The following is an 18,618-nucleotide window of genomic DNA, read 5'->3' on the forward strand; positions in this document are numbered from 1 at the left end:
ATACGGACATTCTTATTTTAACACAGAACTGTAAGAGAATCTCCTGCAAGCATGTTGTGCCAAACACAGCATGATGTTGGTGTTAAAATGAAAAAAAAAAAAAACCAAAGCAAAAGCTGTCTTTTGGGGTCACTGTTTATTACATATAAGAGGAATTAATATTCATTGCTTTCAAATTAAGAAGTTTTTGTGGTACTGTAATTAAGTTCAGTAAGTAGCAGGTTGCAGAGGTGTCACTTCATTCAAGCTCAGCTTTTAGACAAATAATATAGCTCAGACATATCCTAATCTACGGCATATGCTAATCTACATAGGGGGAATAGAAATCTAACAGTTATTAACAAGAGTCAGGTTGTTCAAATGTTTCAAGGTTTGCCTTTGCTCCATCTCTCAAGCTGCACAGCACAGAAACTAAGCCAGGCCTCATTTGCAGCTTTCTATCCATAAGCCATGTCCCAACTATGGTACGTTATCTCCTGCTAGAAGACTCTGATACTGAAAGAGCACTTTCCATCATTAAACAAAATAATTGTTGTTTAACCAGACAAATACCACCAATTTGATTAAAGATCCTCTATAATCTCAGGATCGTCTGAGGAGCTCATCTAAGAAAACAGGACTCAAGGTTCAATCTGGTTATCAGACAGCAGCAGAAGTAAGGCAAAATTATCAAGTCTGGCGGGGAGGTGGCTTTGGGTTGGTGGGTTTGTTTTTATGAAACTTCCAACATCAAAGTCAAGTCAAAGTAAGAGAAAGGCACCATACTTTTGCATTACTGGTTTAATAAATACCCAGTGGATACTCAGCACCTATTTTTACATCTGAATTGCCATCCTAAAGAAGCTAAAACATGCACACAGAAGCTAGAACTAGAGAGTTAAACTAAAACAGACTGCAGAACATTTAATAGACACTTGGTGAAGCAGCCCAGAGAGGAAGCTATAGGAAAATAATTGGAAGGAGAAATACAGTCAAATTCCAGTTCCTGAAAGAACTGTACAAAGGAAACTTTCCAGCTGTTGCTGGTAACCCACGGAGTCCCCGGAGTTGTTCTTCACCTTTCAGGTTCTTTCTTCAAAATATTTCCAGGAACTTACCTTGAAAACAACTTTACACCTCAGCCAGCTACCATACTACAAATAACCCAACATGGTTGTTCACGAAAATTACACTGAACCTCACTAGCAACAAAAACTACACAAAATGCAGAGCAGCTTGATTCAGGAAATCTTTAGAAACAGCAGAGTTCACAAAGTCATCTCTCCATATAACTCTCTGGCTAAGCATCTCCCAAAGCTTTTGCAACCTCCTTGGTAACTAAACTATATTCTCACCCTTGCTTCTAATTTATAATATAGCTTCCATCTGGAACATATGTTGAATATTTTCTGAAATACAGGACATGTCATGTGATTTCTTTTCCAGTCTAAAAATAAAGATTTTAGTGCATTCTACAAAATATAATCTACACTTAAAATGCATTTGTATAGGACTTTCAACTTTCAAACATTCCAACTCCCAATGGATTTTAACGCTATGTCTGCTTTAGGACTGTCACCTCCATCTACTCCTCTAACTGCCTTCCATCCAGTGCAAAGAGTAGCTAAAACATGAGGTCATGAAGGCATCAGTGGCACAGGTGATGCCATCGCAAGCATTATTCTTAGACAGGGTGTGTTCTTTATGATCTACAATAGGCGATGTGTGCTGTGCAAGGTTACAGATGATAACAGCTCAGGTTAAACTGCTGGAAAATGAAACGCTGATCCAAAGCTAAATATACTGTCCAGCCTTACTTTTGCTAAAAGGCCTGCCTTTCTGACAGTTTAGCAACTAAAGTTTTAAGTCAGAAGTGGTTTAACAAACCTTTTCCCATACTAGGTACCGTTTCTGATGTATGCTTCCCTGGGGTACACAAATAGGAGCACGCTTGATTTAATTTCTTCTGGGGAGTCCACTGGCTCTGTAGCTTCCTGAGTTTCAATGACTTTACCAGGTGGAAGGAGTGTCAGAAAACACAGCTACGTTATTTCAAACTTAAATTAAGCAAGTTTTTAACTCTGAATTCAAGCATATATGTGTTTAACTGCAGAGTTTGCTACCAGAGTCAGGTAGAGCCCAACTGAATGAGCTAAGAACCTGGAACCAGGGTGTGCTGTAGGTCTAACACTGGTTTTGACAAGAAGTGCTTATTTTACAGACTCTTTGGAGCCTGAGAAGCTGAAGAAGGAAAAGGTGAAATCCAGTGAAGCTGCTTCTTTTTGTCCCAGGTATTTCCTAACTGTAGTCTTGGAGAAACCAAGAAAAATAGTGTAATTCATTGCTATCATTTTTAATAAAAAGCTGATCAATTTTAAATAGGAAGCACGTTTTGCTTTTTTTGACATGTAATAAGTAGCTGTATTTAAAAAATAGTGCTAGTTTGGAACATTTTATTCCATTCTAGTTTCCATCCACATAGAGCTTGATATAAATCTTTTAAAATGTATCATCATTTACCATTTCCCAAGTCTTTAAAACCAGCAAATGTAACACTAGCCCTGAAAGCATAGAGTAAATTCAAAAAGCAAGAAAGGAGAAGACTTCATAGGACTAAATTTACTGAAAAGCACTGACAGCCCACAGAATACAAGAACAAGTGAATTTGGCTCTAGGAGCCACGAAACAGGCAAAGTCTGGCTCTGGCTCCAGCAGAAGGCTCTGTCAACTGCATGCAATTTGAACCAGATCTACCGGGAACAAGTCAGTTAAGACTTGTAAGAGTAGCTCAAAGTGAGAGAGACAAGAAAAAAAAACCAGCAGATAAATATACATGCAACGCAGCAGGCAGAGAGTAGGAATAGAAGGATACAAAATAGCTGAATAGCTTGCACTATCCTCTCACTGACTCAAGGTAGCTTAAAAAGAAGTTGGATGCTTGATATAAATGATTATTTTTACTTACAAGCATTAAGAGATTCCAGATCTGCATTAAGAAAAAAAAAGCTGTTTGACTAACTGCTGAAACTCCTATCATTACACAAAACAGGTTATAGTTATGTTTTAATTACCTGTGCAGACAATTCAGTCTGTCTTTCTAACTACAAGAGCTAACATACCTATTATCACAAAATAAGAAATAAGACTTTTTCAGCATATAAGAAAGTCACCAAATGACAAAGGATAGGTACACTGATGTACAGAAGGTAAAATCCTCAACTGTTTTATCTTTAAATAAAGCCATCTTAAAGATAAAGATGATAAACAATTCCTTAATTCCAAGAAGTTCTGAAAGATACTACACTGCTTAATGTTGAAACAAACTACAGGTGGAAAACCAAGAAAGTTTTGAACCAAAGCCCTGCAAAGAATCTGCAGGAATATGAATTCCAAGCTTCATTGCCATAAGGATTCAAAACATTGCCTACACAAATTGAAAATAATCAAAATAGCAATTTAAGAGTGTATAATTCTGCCTGCATAGCGTTTGATGTTTGATTTGAGACCCTCATACTACTCTGCAGTAATGATCCTCCTCCTTGTTAAATCAAGCCATAAGAGATTACTAATAAACAGACGAAATGAAAAAAGCCCTGACCTGCTCTACTTTACACTTAATTTTACTTCTAGCTTCAGCCCTCTAGCTTCTGATCTCTCCCTTTCAACCTGTGACACCTCCTCCCATTTCTTTTAATACTCATACAGCTACTTAGGGCTACTGGGGAAGGAAGGCCTTAGAGGAAATGTACAGGGTTTGGCCCAGAATACATAAATATTCAAAATGGGAAAATAAGAATAGAGGCTGGAAGGTGTAAAATCAGTTGATCTCTAATCCCACTAACAATATTTGCATGGAGTTCTGTTAAGGAAAAAGAATACTTGAACAGACCTGGCAGATATCTAGTTAAATAAGCCAGGCTCTTTGACTTTTTAGGATTTACTTCCCTATTTGTACACAAAGTAAACTTCTGGCCAAAAAAAAAGACTCATACATAGAGTCTTGTTTCCCCTCAGAAACCAGGTAAGTCAAGGTAGGCTAAAGGCTACAGAAAAAAGCCTTGAGTTTCAAACAGCTTATACTGTACCAGGAATCTAAGGCTGTAAAACAAATATCTCACCTCATATACTATTGAGGCATGGAAGTTTCCAGCTGCTTAAGGGAATGTTTATTTTGGTTAGTTCTTTCTTCAAGACTTCATAGTATTTCAAATGGCTAAGACAAATTTGTAAGCCAAACATTAGGTTTAATAGAAGAGTAAAATGTGTTGTGAAGTTATCTGATCAGGAGCTGTTCCCCTTGTATGGTAAATTTTTTCAATAGTGTTAAATACTCAAATTTGTTTTACTGTTTTTGTATTCCTTAGTATGTCAATTCTTGCTATATATTAAATCTCACTGATGAGGAAGAGTTAAGCAGCAAAATCAGTTTATGGAAGCAGTCACGTAAGATGAAGATTCCTTAGCACTTAATTTTCCTAGCTCATCCTCAAAATATAGGACCATTTCACTGAAATAAAGCAAACAAAAAAATCATATTGTTCCATTATCTGCAAGCATGTGACAAATACTGAGCAAGTATAAGAAAAATAAAAGTACACCATCGGCACACTCAGGAAAACCTGCAACATCAAGAGCTAGACATACTAAAATAAATGTATGAACCTTGGCTGAATCTTCAGTGGGAAGCAGAGTCCCAAGGTGACTTGTCTGAGCCTGCCAACATTATCCATCTGGAGAAATTGACTAGTTTTGTACCAGAGGCTTTTACAGCATGTTAAACCTACCACAGCACAATATAAACATACTAGCAAAGAGTCACATTCTCTGTTTCTAAACCCAAAGGAGCAGTGAAACAGATAAGATTTAAAGAAGCTGAAGCTTTAAGAATAGAGAAGTACATACTGCTAAAATAATGCTACCACTTGCAATCTACAAAGAACTATTAGAATCAGAACAACTGCTGTGTTATATGGTTTTCAAGGATAAATGTTTTATGGCTATAGATCTTTCATAAGAAATGTTACTGCAGTACCTGGAGGTAGTGTTTCCACACTTTGTGCTTTGTCCTCCCCATCACTGCCACGCACGTCTTTCCTTTTGGGGTCGATATCATTTGGGTCCTCCTGAAAAAAGTATATAAACTTTAAAATAATCTCCTTAATTGACTAAATCTTGTGTTCTCAAAGCAAACAACAATAACTTTCATAGATTTTATAAATTTGTCAAGTGGTCCAAACGAGCTAACTTCAGATTGTAAGAAAAAGGACGATTATTTCCTACATGACTTGAAAAATATTACAACAAAAATTTAAGATTTAATTTATGCAACAATTCTTATTTGGAAAAATAGAGGAAAAGTTTAAGAAGGAAATGTATTAGGAAAGATGGATTTTCCTTAATTCCTAATACTCAAAACGAGCAACACAGGCAAAGATTCAACAAAACCTGAAGAAAGCCTTACTCTAGCAAAGAGCAGCCTAACTAGGAAAGTTACGTGAAAAAGAGAAGTCTGGTTATCTTGCTGTTATATCTGAAGTGGCAGCCTTTCTACTGAGGAAAAAAAGCTTCCGAACTATCTTCAAGTTGCTGTTTTCATGTGTTCATTTCAGTGGAGCTTATTCTGGGCTTCACAGGCAACTCCCCTGGATTTAATATTACAGTAATATTCATAATACTCATTTAGAGAGGAGGGGGGAAAGGTTTCACCCCCTGCTCCTCCCATTTCCAACATTTATTCTGAATTTGTAAATCTCATGTTCTTTTCAACAGAAAAAAAACCTCCGCGCTCTTGTAGGGTCATTGCCACAAAAATAAAGATGTCAAACTGGAATTACCCCATTATACAAGAAACAGAGAAGAAGGTAACTTTTCTTTTAAAAAAAGATAACTAGCAACTATATGCTGATTTACACACTGCATTTAACCAGCTAATTCAAGTGTCATCAGCTTCTGTTGTTCTTGCACACTTGTCAAAGGAAAATCTGTTTCCTTTTCTACACTTGCACTGAAGAAGCCTCAATTATAATATCAGTTTTATTTGCACAACACTGCCAGAGACAACAGCTTTACTACATCATGTAAGAAGATATATTAGTATGTCTATACCAGTCAATAAGTGCACCTAAAAACAGTACTAGGCACTGAAGCCCAGCTATGCAGAATAGTTCCTATCTCTTCTAGGAATTCAGAGTCTCCAGAACAGGTGATGGCATACAAACTGCATACTGTAAACTGCCTCTGCCATCCCAGCTCCTAAGCCACTTCAGGAATTCTTTCAGTAGAATAGTAAGTAGTTGAAACAGGCCAGACTTGTGTTGGGGAATATTCAGCCATAAATGATACCATTTCAGCATGCCTCCAGGCGTGTCTGAATTTTCCAATGTAAATCCAGCTTAAGTAGGTACATTAAGGAGGAACTATATTTGGAATTATGCTGAAAAAAGGCAACTGATTTCTAAATATTGAAATGCAAATCTGAATAGATACTTTGTTATTTTTAATAATTTTCAGAGAAAAATAGCCATATAAACACTAAATCAGTTTAAAATGACATGCTACAAATGCATGGTTTTCACAGCATCATGCATCAAGGATACCAGAAAGAAGAAAATTGTCCAAGTTCTTATACTGCATGTTACTATCTTTGTTTGTGCTTTGCACCATTGAGAGGTCAATAACTTTACTGAGGGGAAGCTCTAGGACAACCCTCACCACCCAATCCCCTGAAAAAACAAACCCCAAACCCACCACACCCTCAAAACCACACAACACATCAAGAAAACCATCACAGCTCAAGCTGGTAAGGGAAATTATCTGTCACTGTGTGCCAGGTTCTACTGAGTCCCATTGAAACAGAAGCTTTCTGTGGTCCTAAGAAGCTGTATTTCACTAGTTAGTTGGCTTTGTACACAATTTTTAAGATAGCAGCACTATGGAAACCCTTAAGTACAAGCTGGAAGAAAAAAAAAATCTTCCCAATTAGAATGTAAAGGCTTGCAAAATTCCATGAAGCTCTTAACTGTTCCTAATTACTGTAATGAATCAAAGAAATACCTACGTAAGTTGAAAAACATGTTTTAGCCAGTAGAAAAAAAAATGAAGCTATTTCTCCTGTAATTAAACAAAAACTATTGAGTGCTTCCTCATTCTCTCTCTCCCCTCCAAGTTTTTAGGGGAAACTCTGCCTTCCTATTAATCCCTCTAACTGAGAAACACCTACCATTAAGCACAATTATTTATCAAGTTCTTTCACTTCGTGTTTTTGTTGTTGTGTTTTCAGTTTTTCAATAAGCAAACTAAATCTAACTTTGCCTTTTACAGAGATCTAATAGCTAAATGCCATTTTGAATCCTTGTAAATTTAAAGCTTCTAGGAAAGTATCTGGGTTCAGCCTTCAGACACTGAGGTGAGCCAAGCTGCCACGAAGAGTTTTCACCACAGACTGCTGGATCTTCAGCTTGCCTCCTAGGACTCCCTGTGAACCAGCACAGGGACGGGAGGGTATGGAATATTAGCCTCAAACCTTCACAGTCTAGATTAGGGCTTTGTGGTATCTTTCTTTTCCAAAATAAATCTATTTTCATTATTTTTAAAACAGTCCACTCAGCCAAAGCTGATGTTCTGTTGTAAGCACTGTCACCCAATAAAGCATCTGCAAAGCCCATGTGGGAAACCCATGCCTTTCAGGCGCAAACAACATGCTATTTCCTTTGGAGAGAACTTGAGTGCATGAAAGGAGAAGAAAACAGACATTAAAAGTCATAGGCATAAGTAAAACCAGTTTCTTTACATCTCTGCCTGTAAACTGTTCCAGCATGGTAGTTTGGTGCAATACATGAATGAATCATATGGTCAGATGACATTCCTATATTGTCATTATAACATTAGAGTTGCTTTTTCAGCTTACTTGGAGTGAAAAAATCCTAGCTTCTAATGCGATCTTAAAAAGCCACTCACAGTTCATGAGTAATCTCCTTGGTAGATGATAACAACGCTTGCACTGACTAAAGTAAATCAAACAAAAAGCTAGGCTTAAGGCAAGATTGAAAAGAGACACAGCTCTTTAATAATGACAGCACAAGAGGGAGATTTAATGAATAAAAACTGAAAAGAAGAGGTTAATGCCCTTTTCTACATTAAAATACTATTAAAACTTTTAGTACTTAAAACTTAAAAATACTGTTTTTCTGACATACTAAAAAAGCTGACAATATAATGTTATAACCTAAACATGTAAATGCTGTAAGAACAACTGGACAAGTATTTTAAGCTTATTAAATAAAAAGGTATCTGCCCAACTAGTGGAGACGTAAGCCAAACATTGGATGCATGTGGAGCCACACTAGAATAATACATTTATGGTCATTACTCCTGAAGTTATTTTCTCAGGTCATGACACATACAGCAACATCAAAAATAAGTACACACGAGCCACAATGCCTGTGTTGCAGGGATTTGGCATACATTAATTTTTTCACATCATGTCACTGCTTCCCATTAATTCCTGATTCAGTACTAGATGACACGCTAAGAAACAAAATTGCAATCTTTCAACACCATTCAGTGGGAAATCCAACAATAGTATTGTAGTAACGTTTTAGATGTATCAAACAAATATAAATTAAATGTGATTTTAAGATTCAATTACCCAAATACCTTTGCTGCTCCAAAAGCTCAGAAGTTAAGGTGATACACATTTACTTAATTTATTAAAGCATTCCTTACAAACCATAACTACAATTCATTATGGTTAAACTGAATAAATATGGGGGGTAGGGTTTTTTTTTTTTTTAGGCTGATTAATCATGGACATGTAGCAACTTTTTCTTTCAGGATACAGTAAACCCTATGCCTCAGAAACCCTACATCAGTTTACAAACCTCACTATCACCACTCCTCTTTACCTCCTCAACTCACCCACTCCATTAAAACCATCCTGTAGGCCGAATTCAAGAAGTGATGAAGATGCAAAATGAAACCTCCAGTTTCAAGAACAAGACTTGAAAAAATTCTTCTGTGAAATGATTAGTTACGCATTTGCAACTGCTGACTGGTGTGGGGAAAGGAAGGAAGAGGTAGTACAAATGCAAAGCAAGATTCAAACACATTTTTACAGCATTTTTACACATCTGCAACAAGACACAATCACATTCAGTAAGAAATTTAAGACTAGTTCCATTTTTGTTTAGAAAGCTGTAATTATACACAGACCTACACTACTGACCGCTTAGACATCTGGTTTTGGTATATTTGTATTGAATGCTATATTCCTACAAGCATCACAGAACAATTAGCATTTTGTCAATTGTTATTTCACTTAGCACAAAAAATAAAGACATGAAACTGATCCATGTCCCTTGGTATTGTTCCTATATAAAAAAACCACTTAAAACCACTACTGCTTTTCCTATTTCTGCCTTCCAATACTTTTTTCCAACTAACATTTCAAGTATCACGGATTTGACATTTAACTGCTACATTTTAGATCTCATTCTAGTAGAGATCTCTATCCTACAGTAGCTTCCTATCGACAAGAGAACAACTTACCAATATGGAACTTCACTACAAATATTAAGATACCACATGCCTTACAAGTGGCAAGTCAACACACAGACTTCAGTAAAGCTCTCATGGTTGAAAACATCAAGTGGAAGCTGACTGTGCCTCCACTACCAGCCATTCCTCTCAGATCATCCAAATGCTGAACAACATGCAACACTGGGTGACCAGAGATGATTGGGAGCTAAGACCACACCATGTGCTACCTGGACAGCTGTTCACTGTCTCTCCATCTGGGTTGCTGCCACTTCCATGGAAAACATCTGACAGCATTACCCAAGGGCTAAACCCATCCAGCTGTCCTAGACATAGGTCAAACTAAGTGCTTTGCTCACCTCTACACACCAGCACAATTTTTCAAATTTCACACAACACAAAGCTGGGAATTATACAGGATGAAAAAAAAGTTCTGCTTGCCTCAGTAGCATGAACTCAAATGAAAAATTGAGAAATGTGGCTTCAGGGGACAAGATAAATGCTAAGGCTTAATATCTGCTTTGGTATTTGCTTTCAAGACATTGGCCAAGGGCCAACTCCAGGCAGATTTTCTTCTGCTGATGATTTTCTAAAAGGAAACTGAATACTGGCAGCATCTTCAAAGAGCATCATTTGATCCAGCTGGCCTAATACAAGGCTTCGCTGCATCATGCAGTACAGATCACTCAAATCAGTTGATGATTTTTGGAAGAGGTGCTCTTGCTGCAAACAACTCTTCTCTCAGCACTTCATATACCGCTGTTCTGATCATGTATTTGGGGCCAGATACACAGAAGCACTTTGATGTTATGTAGAGCAGCACTTGGCATTGCAACAATTTAATGCCTGCTACAATTCAGATCCCTAAACCGAGCATGAAGACTCCTCACAGAGCTTATTTACCTAAGAAAAGGGCTCAAAACTGACCAGACAGCTATCTAAGCCACAGACACAAAGCGCAGTGATCTTTGCTACTGCTAGCACTTTGTCGGCCTCTTCTCCCCCGCCCCAGCAATTCAGTTTACAATCTTTTTATTAGACATCATGTGAGATGCTTACAGAATAACTAAGCAGGCCCAGAAGTACCATTTCCTCCTAACCCAGGAAAGCCTTGGGCAGAGGATAGAGTCCAGCATGTTGGCTTGCTTTCTGATTCAGTGCTTGCTTGCTGCCCTCCAAGAGGTCTTCCACAACATGACTGCCAAGTCTTCCTTCCTGTAGGAAATGAATCCAGCTTTCCTACATGCCAGGCAAGCACTCCAGCAATTTAATGTAGTTCTGTTATGGGGCACCCACATTGCCCCTTGTCAGCAAAAATGCTTTGTATGAAACAGATAAAAGCACAGTCTGAAAATGCCTGGAATGCTGCTTCTTACAGACAAGACAAGCAGGAAATATCCCACAAACACATGCTGATTGACATTTGATTGCCAGCTTGCTTAGCATTAGTAAAACAGACATTTCCAGGTACACCAAGAAGCAACACATAAATAAAGAGGAAAAAAACCCTGAAAATATATATATATCTGTGATATATGGCTACCACTGTTAGATGTAATGTCTGAGATTACTACAGCAAAGATGATTTAATTTTTCTTTACTCAGTTAAAGTAAAATGCTGCCAAAGGTATGCTCCTTTAAAATGTTTCAATAATCAAAACAAAACCAGAAGCTTCCAGCAGGGGGAAACAAACACACACACACCCCTCATGCATACAAGAAGGCAATTTTAAGTCCTCAAAAAACAAGGAGAAAAAGTAATCAAGATTATACTTGCATGGCTCCATACATAGGAAATACGTCTAGCTATGCTCTCAGTGAGTACACTCAAGACATTCTGCAAATGCTGTAGTCTCCAGACAAAATTAAATGCCGTGCCATCCTACCTTATCTGTAAATTTTAGATTTTAGCTTGGGGAAAAATACACATTTTGGAGCTTTACCAGCACTATCTGAAGTACCGAAACAGCTATAAAACATGACATTTTATAAACCCAGAACGGATTAGACAAAAATAATGTTTTACCTGAAGTTTCTGGTATACATGCATAAATATTCTCTGAGGCAGGTCCAATTCAGCTTTGCAGCAGAAGACTTATTTGTACAGCAAAGCGCATCAATTGGAAGCTCTCGTTCAACTTCATTTAAGATTTCTGGGCACAATAAACTCAACTGACAAGAGCTACCATGCAGCAGACACCCCCAAGTAGGGCCCATACGGCTCTTTGGCCGTAAGCTTTTAAGTATAAGTAAGCTGTTAAATACAAAGACTTCATTTCAGTATACGTTAGGCAACTGATTAAAATTTGAAGATAACCTAAAAGTAACAGCATGACTTATTCCCCAGATCTTCACATTCGTTTAATATACACTGGGCTAACTGATCAGCCAGCGAATGCTATGCAGCTTTAGATTGTTTCAGTATTTTAAAACAAATGATAAATTCTTCTGTAAGCATCTAACATCATATAACACGATCCTAAAGGTATATAAAAAAAATCTGCAACTCTTACAGCTCTGTGAGATTTCAGGTACCCAGCTCCAGGTGACCTCTAATAAATCACATTCCCTATCCCTAGACAAAGGGAATGTGATTTCCCATCTGCTTCCCCTTTCCCATCTACTCTAGGACTATATGCCTTAAATATGTGGACAACCTTATTACCGACTGAGAACGCAGGAACTAAATGTTAACTTGCTTTACAAAATTGGCACACTAGTATACCACTAGAAAAAGGAAAAAAAAAACACAAAATCCACAAGCCCAAAAAACTGCAACACATCCTTCATCTCCTTCAGCTGTATAGTGAAAAAAAGCTGCTGGAGCTGAAGTGGCAGTCAGACTGAGAGTGAGAAGACAGTCAAGGCAGTGCACTAACACCCCAACTCAGATGAAGCGTGGGCGCGTAAGAATACATCATCTTGCCAGGGGCTACTTCCAACATCACCGGCTAACCCAAGTCTACCATGCCTAAAGAAGCCGTACCTACCAAGCAAAAATCTTCAGAGCCTACCACAGACAAGCAGGACGGCACCCCCTGTGAAGTGCCCAAGGACCAGAAACCAAACCAAAAATCTCGCTCTGACTCCTTAGAGAGACTGTCACTTCTCCACAAAAATAGCAGAATGGAGGTGAAATTCTTATACTCCAGAAAGAACATGAAGGAAACTTAAACACTGCAGAGGAGCCATTAACAGGCTTCATTGTTCTTTTTTCTAAGACTACTCAGTTCTCATAATTCAAGAGGCTGCATAAATGAGTACGGGTGGATGGGGTTGGGGGAATGGATAGGTTAACAGATGGACAGGTGGAAAGAACAAGAAACATTTAAGGGTACTGGGACTGATGGAAGGAGAAACTCAAGTGCATCAGTAACTTTGAAAACAAGGAATAACCATCTCTAAGGATAGCAGCAAGGAGCCTGAAACAGTATCTAGTATTTCCTGGGAGATTTATACCAACTCAAAAAAAAAACCAAAATAAGAAAAAAAAAAAAACCAAGAAAACCTCACTCGTCTGCACTACCTACCACAGTCTACAGAAATATGTAACGATTGCAAATGTTTTGTGATGCTTTAAATGTAACACAACATCTAAGACTAATATCACTCAATTTTAGCTCCCAAAAGGAAAGATTGATGGAGATAAAATAAGACATTTATTTCAATAGTTAATTCAAGAGGGGTGTTAAATAATGCTTGAAACAGCCTTCTATTCCAAAGCAGTCAGTGTAGACATAGTTACGCAATTTACACAGTAAGTGCACATTCAGCAGGAATAGTTGTTTACATTGCTCTTTTAGTTGTGTTAGATTGGGAAAAGATCCAGGATTAATCGTAAATCTTCATCAATCATAAGGAACTGAGTGATCTGATCTGTTATACATATGCCAGGGGAAAAAAAACAACAACAAAAAACCAACTCATCAGCAAAAAAGAAGAGTCAAGAAGATGCCACAAAACTTTACCATTTGCAACTTCTTAAAAACATCTCATTGGTATGTCCACCTCCGGGGAGCATTTTGTCATCATGGCTCATACAGGTTAAAAAGTGCATTGATGTACATACTCAAGCAGCAGCATTGATTTTAGCATGCCTATCTCATACCTACCACTATTCCCAAACTTTATAACACTTGCAAAGAATATTTTAGACTTTTTTTTGGTTTGTTGTTTTAAGTGATCAGTTTCTGGAATGGGACACAGTAGAAAAAGTGGCAACAGGCCTCCAAAACGTAGGGCATGGCTTGATGTACAAACAGTACTTATCTACTGCACTTCTTTCCAAGTCCACAGGTCTTGCTCGACAATTACTGTGTGCATTCGCTTTCTCGCCTGAGCGCTTTCCAAGATGTGAAATCCGAACATTCAAGTAGCTTAATACAAATACACTGACTCCAATTCAGATTCAAAAGATACAATGGTCAAGTTAGTGATTAAAAAAATTACCAAGATTAGACTAAACCCCTATTTAACAATCCCAGTTTCTTGTACTTACAGTAGATGAAAGATCCCACAGAACAACTAGTGCAGCAAGCGGAAGAAACAAGAAGGGTAACAATCTTAAACTGCTGCAAAGACTTGCAAAGGAGCACGTAGCTGGTGCCGCTTACTCTCACAACCCAGTGGCTTTAAAGGCCAGCTGCTGCTGAAAGGAGTTGTTCACACTTCACAAGACCTCCATTCTGAGCTGCTGGACTGCCCCCACTTCTCCCCTTAAAGACACTGGTATGGCAGATCAGGCGATCAGATTCATTCAACTGACTTGACAGTGAGCTGCGGGGTTGGTGTAGGGAGGTATGGATGTATTTTTGCACTGGCTGGGTATTTTTTTAAATCACAAGATCAACCACTAATCTATTATCTAATTTATTTCACGCAAGGGAAGCAGCACCCATGGTAGCAGGGAAAAAAAAAGCACTGAAAGGGGTGTTCCCATTACAAGTAAAGGATTAGAAGTTTACTTACATTAAATCACCCATCACTCAAAAACACTACATATTTTTCTGCTTGAAAGACGGCAATTACTCCAACAAATGCTCAGGCATGACTTAATGCCATCTCTTGTTAATTCTACAATATCAGAAGAGTCTGGTGAACTAGTCTGCATTTCAAAGTCCTGCCCCTAATCTTCTTTGAATTCAACCCGTCACTACTTGCTCTTAGCTCCAAGACTGACTTTAAAAAAAAAAAAAAAAAGCTTTTCCACAGAAAAGTAAAAGAAAGGGCACAGAATGCAAAAGGCATAGTGCATTGTTTTAATATTTATACACATGATAAAGTCTTATATTTTCTGGAAGTCCAGAAGGCTGGAGTTAAATAACTGAAAGAAAAGCAAAGGATTGAATAGATAAACAGAACTCAACTTAAAAATCTATGTATCAAATAATTTCACTATACAGAAGTATTGCAATAACACAGGTATTTCCACTTCTCCACCTCTATACTTCGGAAAGAAGCAGTATGCTTCTTGTATTGCGGCCCACAGCTACAATAAAAGAACCAGTTGGGGCAGAAGGGAAGAATGGAAGAAGACACCTCCCATGCCTTTGCACACATCTTGAGGTATAAAGAGCAGAAAGGGAAAACAATTAGAACTAATCCCCTTTTCAGCTTAATTTTGTTTTGTAAATATACTTCAAATGGTAACTAAGACGAAAGGAGGTACATTTATCAGAAATCTCAGTACATGTAAAGGCAAAATGCTGTCAGTCACACCTGCAGTTTGTTAGTAAAGGCAACAAGGTGGTTATTACAACAAACAACACAGAAACAGGATACAAGAGTTGTCTTGCATGAGCAAAACAAACGTAGCTAACAGGTTGAGAATTTTGCTGGATCAGATCTGCAAGGTTACAATGCAGTGAAGCAACACACTACACATTTTCTCACTCATAACAGAAGGTTATTCGCAGGCGTATAAGGGAACTGAAGTTAGGTTGAGACAAGGGAATTAAAGTTCCCGTGTCTTGGATCTGTCTGCAGCATGCAAAAGCATTGCATTGTTCTCCAAGAAAACAATAGGAAAGCAAAAAGCAAGACTGACTTAAAATCTTAACCTTTTTAAGAGGGAAAAAGGTTAAGATTCAGACTCAGAAACTGAGCCACTGAAAAAAACAAAGGAACTATTTCATTCTATCTTTCAAGGACACCTTTGAATACAAATAGATGGAATAATACCCAGACATCTGAAAAATTACTAAGTAACTACTCTAATTAAATAACCTTATGACAAGCTTGCATTTGACGGATGACTTATATTTTCAATAACTCTCTGCATATTTTCTTTTCCATCCCAATATTAGGATTTATGGACAAGTTTCTGCAGGTCTGGATACATGGCACAGGAGGTAGAATTATAGAAATATAGAATAACCAGGTTGGAAGAGACCCACCGGATCATCGAGTCCAACCATTCCTATCAAACACTAAACCATGCCCCTCAGCACCTTGCCCACCCGTGCCTTAAACACCTCCAGGGAAGGTGAATCAACCACCTCCCTGGGCAGCTTCTGCCAGTGCCCAGTGACCCTTTCTGTGAAGAATTTTTTCCTAATGTCCAGCCTAAACCTCCCCTGGCGGAGCTTGAGGCCATTCCCTCTTGTCCTGTCCCCTGTCACTTGGGAGAAGAGGCCAGCACCCTCCTCTCCACAACCTCCTTTCAGGTAGTTGTAGAGAGCAATGAGGTCTCCCCTCAGCCTCCTCTTCTCCAGGCTAAACAACCCCAGCTCTCTCAGCCGTTCCTCATAAGGCCTGTTCTCCAGCCCCTTCACCAGCTTTGTTGCTCTTCTCTGGACTCGCTCCAGAGCCTCAACATCCTTCTTGTGGTGAGGGGCCCAGAACTGAACACAGGATTCAAGGAGCGGTCTCACCAGTGCCAAGTACAGAGGGAGAATAACCTCCCTGGAGCTGCTGGTCACACCGTTTCTGATACAAGCCAAGATGCCATTGGCCTTCTTGGCTACCTGGGCACACTGCTGGCTCATGTTCAGTCGGCTGTCAACCAACACCCCCAGGTCTTTCTCCTCCAGGCAGCTTTCTAGACAGACTTCTAGTCTGTAGCACTGCATAGGGTTGTTGTGTAGTATTACAATTTAGCACTGTTTAACTGTAGATTCTCATTCAAAAAAGAAATCAAAATTGTCGTCCAGAGCAACTGTAAGGTTTTAGTACAGTCCAAAAATTAAGAGTATCTATTAATACATTTAAACATTAAAGGCTCCATAGTACAAAATTAACACATAATTGCCAATACCATCTTTCAGTTTTTCCAGACCTAAACATCATGATTCAACTGAAATACATTGGATTACTAAATCAAAGCTCAATCCCATAATGAAACAAATGCCTATCACAAACTAGACAAGAAGTGTGAAAGGCAGACTCCTGCATCAGGGGGAAGAAATAGTAATCATTACAGAGATAGGGGACCGCTATACTTCCTTCAAATTCTTTCTGCCAAATTACAGTACCAAGATTTGTATCTGAAGTAAGCAATATAGATCTTTGTATCTCTGCTCAACAAAGGTATAATGTTGTACCGTTTCCTGGGAAGGACATCGTTCTACAATAAGGAACCAACTGGAAAAAAACCCTTGCTTTTTTTGTCTATGAAAGTTAACACCCAAACTGATGCTATTTCAGGAAACCAATGTCAGAGAGCTATTAGTAAAATTTTGACCAGACAGACCCACAGCTTCAAGGCAGGAAATCGGGCATTTTGCCTTGCATCTATAACTCTGCCTCTAGCACACAATGCTGCTTTTCCTTCAAACTACACTTCATTAGTTCAGTTGCACTTCCCAAGAAGCTATGGTCCTTCAAGTTGGGATTCCATTTGTTCAGTCCTGAGCAAAGGTAGATAGCAAGGTGAGGAGGGGAGCAGCAGCTTTATGCAGGTAAATTTCATACCAAGTGTTTAAATTAAGCCCTTTAGATACATTTAGGTCCTGTATGCAAACCTTTCAAGACTTTCATATTGTATCAAATGTCACTGAGACCTGGAGAACTTAACCTTCAGTTGTGAGACAAAACTAACAATACGCAAGCCTGTCCAGGAAAAACAAGTTTCTCGGGACTGAGGGGAAAAATGTTTAGAAACAACTGAGCAATTTACTAAAGCATCTCAGGAATTCCGCACACTCACAAGCACCAAGCTGGAAGGCAATTTCACACTACACAGGCACACAGGAGTTAATCTCATTCAAAAAGAGTGGGAAACCTCTTGGATATTGAGGCCTAGCAAAAAGAGAACAGTCTAAAGTCCTCAAGTTATACCCTATTCATCTGCAGTCCCTTAGAGGAGAGGTCACCAAACAGTGCACCCTTCACAAAGATCTCTAACAACTCCACAAAGAGCCCTTATCACAGAAACTGACCTAAAAAGGGGAAAAAGCAGAACTAAAGGCTCATCCAAGCATGACAGCTAAACTAGGTGCAGTGCAGAAAGCTTTTAAGCTGCTCTCAAACCTACCAATAAGTAAAAAAGTATTGGACTTGAACAACTCAGAAGCCTCAACAGGAAAGATTTCTCCAACTCAGATTCCTCTTTAAGGCTATCCAAGTGATAAATTAGAAACATCTCCAAGTTTAAATTTCAAACTTTCTGCAGGATTTTATAAAATATCATTTTCTAGAATTCATTAGTTCAAAGAAGGCTTTTTTACTACCAACTTGGAAATGGAATATTAGCTTTAACGTTGAAAAATGCCAAAAGAGAAGGCAAGAGACATCATCTGTTTTGGAAGTCATGAGTGGCATACAAAAGGTAAGAGCAAAACATCACTCCTATCCTCTACTGTTTCCACAACACATATTGCGTATCTTCAACAGTGAGCATGGCCTCCTCTCACTGGATATGCTCATATACCAACATTTAAGTCAGAAGTCATACAAATGTTAGTGAGAAAAAAAGAAGGATTTGAGGAGAAAGACTCCTTAAATTCATAGGTGTGCTCAATTCATAGGAAGGGTTCAAGGCCAGGCTGGATGGTGCCTTGAGCAGCCTGATCTAGGGGGAGGTGTCCCTGCCCATGGCAGCGGGGTTGGAACTAGACGATCTTTAAGGTCCCTTCCAACCCAAAACCTTCTATGATTCTAAATTCA

General features: G+C 38.5%; 1 protein-coding gene across 3 annotated transcripts in view; it reads right to left on the reverse strand.

The window, feature by feature from the left end:
• GALNT2 (polypeptide N-acetylgalactosaminyltransferase 2) overlaps positions 1 to 18,618 on the reverse strand; it is a 246,957-nt gene that overhangs the window by 41,076 nt on the left and 187,263 nt on the right. For 2 of the 3 annotated variants that reach the window (XM_069852304.1, XM_069852302.1), the window contains one exon: positions 5,012 to 5,102. In XM_069852304.1, the coding sequence (XP_069708405.1) occupies positions 5,012 to 5,102 (91 nt within the window). The remainder of the gene's footprint in view (positions 1 to 5,011; positions 5,103 to 18,618) is intronic. The other variant, XM_069852305.1, reaches the window with a different exon arrangement.

The sequence above is a fragment of the Phaenicophaeus curvirostris genome, chromosome 2, assembly GCF_032191515.1.
Source record: "Phaenicophaeus curvirostris isolate KB17595 chromosome 2, BPBGC_Pcur_1.0, whole genome shotgun sequence".
NCBI lineage: Eukaryota > Metazoa > Chordata > Aves > Cuculiformes > Cuculidae > Phaenicophaeus > Phaenicophaeus curvirostris.